The sequence below is a fragment of the Podarcis muralis genome, chromosome W (genome assembly GCF_964188315.1).
Source record: "Podarcis muralis chromosome W, rPodMur119.hap1.1, whole genome shotgun sequence".
Taxonomy (NCBI): domain Eukaryota; kingdom Metazoa; phylum Chordata; class Lepidosauria; order Squamata; family Lacertidae; genus Podarcis; species Podarcis muralis.
The window spans coordinates 15,610,251-15,616,250 of record NC_135674.1 but is presented as its reverse complement, the minus strand read 5'-3'; the positions used below and the strand labels follow the sequence as shown (position 1 = coordinate 15,616,250).

At 53.0% G+C, this 6,000-nt stretch overlaps 1 protein-coding gene across 1 annotated transcript in view; it reads right to left on the bottom strand.

Annotated features, from left to right (window-relative positions):
* Positions 1–2,986: 2,986 nt before the first annotated feature.
* Positions 2,987–6,000, bottom strand: part of LOC114589415 (nuclear pore complex protein Nup214-like) — a 49,221-nt gene continuing 46,207 nt past the window's right edge. Inside the window, exon 9 of the mRNA XM_077922856.1 lies at positions 2,987–3,081. Within this exon, the coding sequence (XP_077778982.1) occupies positions 2,987–3,081 (95 nt within the window). The remainder of the gene's footprint in view (positions 3,082–6,000) is intronic.

Genomic DNA, 6,000 nt, shown 5'->3' with positions numbered 1-6,000 from the left:
CCGGTGGAAGTGAGAACCGACCACCGGAACCTGGAGTACCTCCAGACCACCCGCAAGTTGAACCAAAGGCAGATCCAGTGGGCGTTGTTCTTCTCCCGGTTCCAGTTCCGGATCCGCTACATCCCTAGCTCCCAAAACCAGAAGGCGGATGCCCTGTCCTGGAAACCCGAAGACATCACAGACACGGTTCAGCAAGCAGTACCAACCACGATCCTACCACTGGCTGCATTCCTGGCCACTCAGGAGGTTGAGCCACTGCAGGCTTGGGTGCGGGAACAGCAGCGGGTTGACGCTTGGGCTCGAGAACCACTCCGGGAACTGGCCGAAGGGTCATGCCCTCAGTATCCAGGGCTGGTCTTGCACCAGGGCCTACTGCTGCACCACGGTCGCCTGTACATCCCGCCAGGGCCACTGCGGGCTGAGGTCCTCCGGATGCCCCACAATGCCCCAGCGGCAGGACACATTGGCCGGTATTGGACTACCCATCTGGTAAGCCGCGAGTTTTGGTGGCCCCGCCTGAAGGCTGACGTGGCTCGCTACGTCGTTGGTTGTGATGTCTGCCGGCGGGCCAAGGGCCCTGCCGGGCAACCCCCCGGCCTACTTCAGCCGTTGCCAGTCCCACCAGGTCCTTGGCACACGGTTTCGCTGGACTTTGTGGTGGACTTACCCCCGTCTCGTGGCTGTACCTGCCTCCTAGTTTTCTCCGACCATTTCACTAAGATGGTGCACTGTGGCCCCTGCCCATCCGTACCCACAGCTAAGGAAACCGTTCAGCTATACCTTCAGCATGTCTTCCGCCTGCATGGCCTACCTGAGCGTGTGGTGTCCGACCGCGGCGTCCAGTTCACATCCCGTTTCTGGCGAGCGTTGCACCAGACCCTCGGGACAGAGGTCTGTCTATCGTCAGCCTACCACCCACAGACTGATGGCCAGACAGAACAGGCGAACGCGGTGCTGGAGCAGTACCTCCGGTGTTACTGCCGCTACCAGTAGGATGACTAGCGTTGGCGGAGTTCGCTTACAACAATGCGGTGAATGCGTCCACCCAGCAGACCCCGTTCCAGGCCAATTACGGTTACCATCCGAGGTTGTTCCCAGAAGTGCTGCCGGCATCCACGGTCCCTGCGGTGACAGAGTGGCTTCAGGACCTCCAGTCTCAGCAACAACTATTGATGGGGCAACTGCGCCAGGCCAAGGAGGCGTACAAGGCCCAGGCCGACCGCCACCGCCAGGTGGGGCCGGAACTCCACGTCGGTGACCTGGTATGGCTCTCCACTCGCCACCTCCACCCCTCTCAGCCTTCACGGAAGCTGGATGCCTGCTTCACCGGCCCGTTTCCTATCGTGGACCAGGTCTCGCCTGTGGCATTCCGTCTCCGGTTAACCTCAACCCTGAAGGTTCACCCAGTATTCCACAGGTCCCTTCTGAGTCCGGTGGCCCCACCCGACGAGTTCCACCTGAACCGACCACGACCGCAGCCAGTTTTGGTTCAGGGGGAGCCCGAGTACGAGGCGGAGTGCATTCTTGACTCCCAATACCACAGGGGGAAGCTCCAATATCTCATCGACTGGAAGGGGTATGGATCTGAGGACCGTTCCTGGGAACCAGCAGCCAACGTCCACGCGCCTGCCAGCCTCCGTGATTTCCATGCGGCATACCCCAACAAGCCTGGTCTGGTCCCTTGGTTGAGGGGGGGGCTGGGAGTGGGAATGGTGTGATGGCCTGGGATTTGGACTCGGAGGCTGAACCTGAGAAATCCCAGCCTGCACAGGAGTCCCCGCCTCCAGAACCAGCTGAGCCAGGGCTGGGGCTTGAGCCTGAAGGGTCCTCACCTGTGCTGGATCCTCAGGTGCAGGCACCAGCTGAGTCTGCTCTGGCTCCTGAGGTGATGGAGGACCCATTGCCTGCAGGTACTCCACTTTCAGCCTTGTCAGGGGAAGCTGAGGTTGCCTCTGGGTCTGGTAACCCTCCAGCCTCTCCTGAGCTGCAGAGGCTCAGGGCAGGGCCTCCAGACCAGGAGAGGCGAGTCACCTGTGGACCGGGGCTGCCCTATGCCTCGGGGCAGATAAAAGCCAGCCAGCCCCAGTCCCAGGTTGTGGGAACAACATTGTTGGTAGCCTGTTCCTGCCTGTACCCTGTCCTGCTCTCCTGCCAGAGTTCCTGACCTCACCCGACTTCCTGCCTTGGACCCCGCTTCAGCTTTGACGGACAGCCTCCATACCGCACCCTCGACCTCGGACTGGACTCGGACCTCACCGCATGGTTAACCCTTGGGACCAGCACAGACGGGATATTGGCACTCTGATATGTTGAGGTGCCTTTGCTCTGACCCAGCAACCCCAAGATTAAAATTGGCTTAGACTGCATACACTGCCAATACATTTAAAGCACATAGCTTCCCCCAATGAATCATGGGACCTGTAGCTTAAGGTTGCTGAAAATTCTAGCTCCAAGGGGTAAACCATAGTTCCCATGCTGCTTTGAGGGAGGGTACATGTTTAAAATGTATAGTGTGCAAGCAGCTTTAGATTAATTTAAAATAGAAGCAAGCACTTGGAAACAAGAGGGAGGCAACAGCATACTCGAGCAAATCCCAAGGATTGGAGAAGGACAAAAACACCACCCCAACAACTCCCAAAGGGGAGCCCCTCCAAAAAGCAGGCCAATGAGGACCAAGCATGGTCAGTGAAACTACAGAATGTCAAGTTGTCAATTAAAAAATATACAAAATGTATTGGCGGGGGAGGGGAAAGTGAATTGGTCTGATAGAGCCCCTTACAGCTAGTAGAGCAGGAAGGCATGGCTACCCTGAACAGAAGGACCCCTTGAAGAGGAGAGGAATATATTGCAATGCTTTGCAGCTGGCTCCACCTAATGGCAAAGGCAGGCTATTGTGTTTGTGTGTGTGTGTGTGTGTGTGTGTCTCTCAGGGGGAGGAGACAGTTGGAAAAACAACTTTGCCAAGTGATGAAGTTATTTTCAAGTCCTAGAGGATACCTGGCGCAGTTGTCCTTACGGGCGGCACCTTCCTCTTAGACAGCAAATTCCTCAGCTGGGCCTGCTTCACAGGGGACAGTTTGGCTAGAAGAGAAGCAAGAAGGGTGATTATTTATCAAGCATTGCCTGTATGGACCTTTATAATCCCGCAGGCATTCAGTTTCAATTGCAAATCCTTTGTGAGGCTTATAGGGTTAACAGCTCTGTGTGTGTCCTGCATCTGGGGAGGAGCTTTCCCTACATCAGGGAAGCTGAGTTCTTTGTGAGTTACTTTCACTTTTCTGCCGAGATGCAGAGACACCATGCCTGCCGTCTCGGATGGTATGTTTGTTATTCTATTGTTCTGATGTAAATAAAGCTGTTTAGAGAAACAACAGCGTGTGGACTCTCTCTTCTGCAACTGGCTGGCAGAAAGCGTGAGTAAGCTTATAGCCCCGGGAAGATGGCAGAGGCCCAGGCTCATGAGACTTTCACCATCCCCTTTGAGAGACTTAATGGGCGCAATTGGGAGGACTGGTCACAAAGAGTAAAGTATTGGCTTTTGGGCAAACAGCTTTGGGATTGCACCCAAAATGAGCCACCAGTAGCAGCTGCTGGGGCAAATGCTGCTGAGGTTGCCAGAGTTGCAGCTGCAGTCAAGAAGGACCAGAAAGCAATGTCCCATATAGTACTTGCCCTGGTAGCCTCCCAGTTGCCCCACATTGATGGTTTGCTGACTTGCAAAGGGGTGTGGGACGCTTTGGTCCGTGTACACCAAAGAACCACGGCTTTTTGAGATGCAGCTGGCTCCAGGGGAATCTGTGTGAGACCACATTATGCAGATGTTGGCTGTGTTTACTAAGCTGCGGCAGCTGAATGTACCTCTCCCTGATGAGCTTAAGGCCTACATCCTGTTGAGCTCTTTGGACAGGAGCTATGAGAATTTAGTTTTGACCTTGGAAACGATGCCGACTGAGCAGCTTAGTCTGGATTATACCACAGGGAGACTTTGTGATGCAGAACAGAAGAGGCAGAAGGCTGGAGGGCGAGTAGGCACTGGCTGTGCCCCCAGGAGTGGGGGTGCAGGGGAAAGCAATGATGAATCTGTGAAAGCTTTTGCTTCAAGACATTGCTACAGATGCGGATCCCCCTCCCATCTCGTGAGAGACTGCCCGGTAGAGGCTCAGGAATCCAAGGTCATCTTGCGTAGCAACCAGATAAGCTCAGCGGCGAGACGTGGGAAAGCTCGCGAAAGTTCCAAGGGAACTGATAGCAAAGACACGTCTTCACAGTATAACCTTGCAGCGAGCACGGCAACAGAGACCAGCTCCACCCATGGCAACGTGCTGAGCTGGGTGGTCGACAGTGGAGTGACTCACAACCTCATGTTGACTATTTGCAGTATAGTAGCGCTGCAGAGAGCTTGCTGGGGAGACCATGCATAACCAGGAACTCAAAAATAACTTTAACAAAGGTTTTAATAACAAAAACAAAAACTCCTTTTACACTAAAGATAACAACAACAAAACATGACCCAACCACCAGCCCATCCCCCAGGGTAATGGGAGAGCTAGGTGCTGCTCCTTATATACTATGCCCAAATGCTGACACAGCTTAATTAACACAACCTAGCAGCACCTGCTATGTTTCACAGCTGTAAGACTGGGTCTCGTTATTTGCCTTGACCCTGGCCCTTAAAGACATACACAACTTGTGAAACAATAATGGACCTTCACATTTTACAGTGACCATTCAACACCTCATGCCCTCTGGTGGTCTGCTGCAGAACTGCAAGGCTGTAAAAAGTGGACAAACTGTTACACTAGCAGATGGAAGCAGACATGATTTGGCTTTGTCTGGCTCACTGTGTTGTTCTTTTTTACAGCATGAGATTGAGGCTTTTGTCGTTCCAGAAATGTCCAGCTGTCTTTTATCCGTTGCTGCTCTTGTTGCCAATGGTTTCAGTATTTGTTTTGAGAATAATGTGTGTTCTTTTTCCAGGGGTGGGCGTCAACTGTTAAGCGTTGAATGCAAAGACCTGCTGTTTGTGGTAGAAACGCCTATTGCAGGTAACAGTCCCACTGAGTCAGCACAGGTGCAGTGTGCCAGTGTTCCAACACATGATGGCTGTCAGCATCTATGGCACAGACGAATGGCGCATGTGAACTGGGGATACGTCAAGAAGGTCCTGGAGTGTACTATACATACTTTCAATTGTGGATGATTTTTCGCGGAATAGCTGGGTCTTCATAATTAAACACAAAGGTGAAGCTGCAGCATTGGTGAAAGACTGGATCTCTGCTGTAGAACTGGAATTCTCCTCAAAGGACCAGAGCTTTCAGTCCGATAGCGGTTGAGAGTTCACTGGGTCTGTGCTGCAGAGTTTCTTCCGCCAGAAGGGAATACGTCACAGGTTGACAGTACCACACAGTCCCCAACAGAATGGCATTGCTGAACGCCAGAACAGAATGCTACAAGAGGCTGTTGCGGCTATGCTCTTTGATTCTGGGCTCCCCCAATGCTTTTGGGCCAAAGCCTGGAAGTGTGCTTCTTTTTCTCAGAATCGCTCATATTGTTCTGTTGTAGGGGACACACCCTATTTTCTACTGCACGGCAAGAAGCCCAAGGTGCATTTCTTCTGTGTTTTTGGTTGTGAGACTTGGGTTCTTGTGCCAAAGGCCAAACACAGAAAGTGTGGACCCAAGGTCCAGGAAAATGATCTTCTGTGGGTATGAACCAGGGACCAAGGGGTGGAGATTTGCCTATCCAGAAGGCAATCAGTCCAGGCTTCTAGTCAGCAGGAGTGCTGAATTCTGTGAGCAAAGTGGGTGGACACGCATACATGGGAACCCAGATGTACTTTTAGAGAGTCTGCTTGACTCAGCTGATGAGGAAGAGGTGGAGACTGATCCTGCTGCTGAGGAACAGAGTCCAGAGCCTCTCCTAGAGCTGTCAAGTCAGAGCCAAAAAGTGCACCGTCCTCACCCACAGGTCCAGTTGAGAAGTTCAAGAGTCACAGCAAAT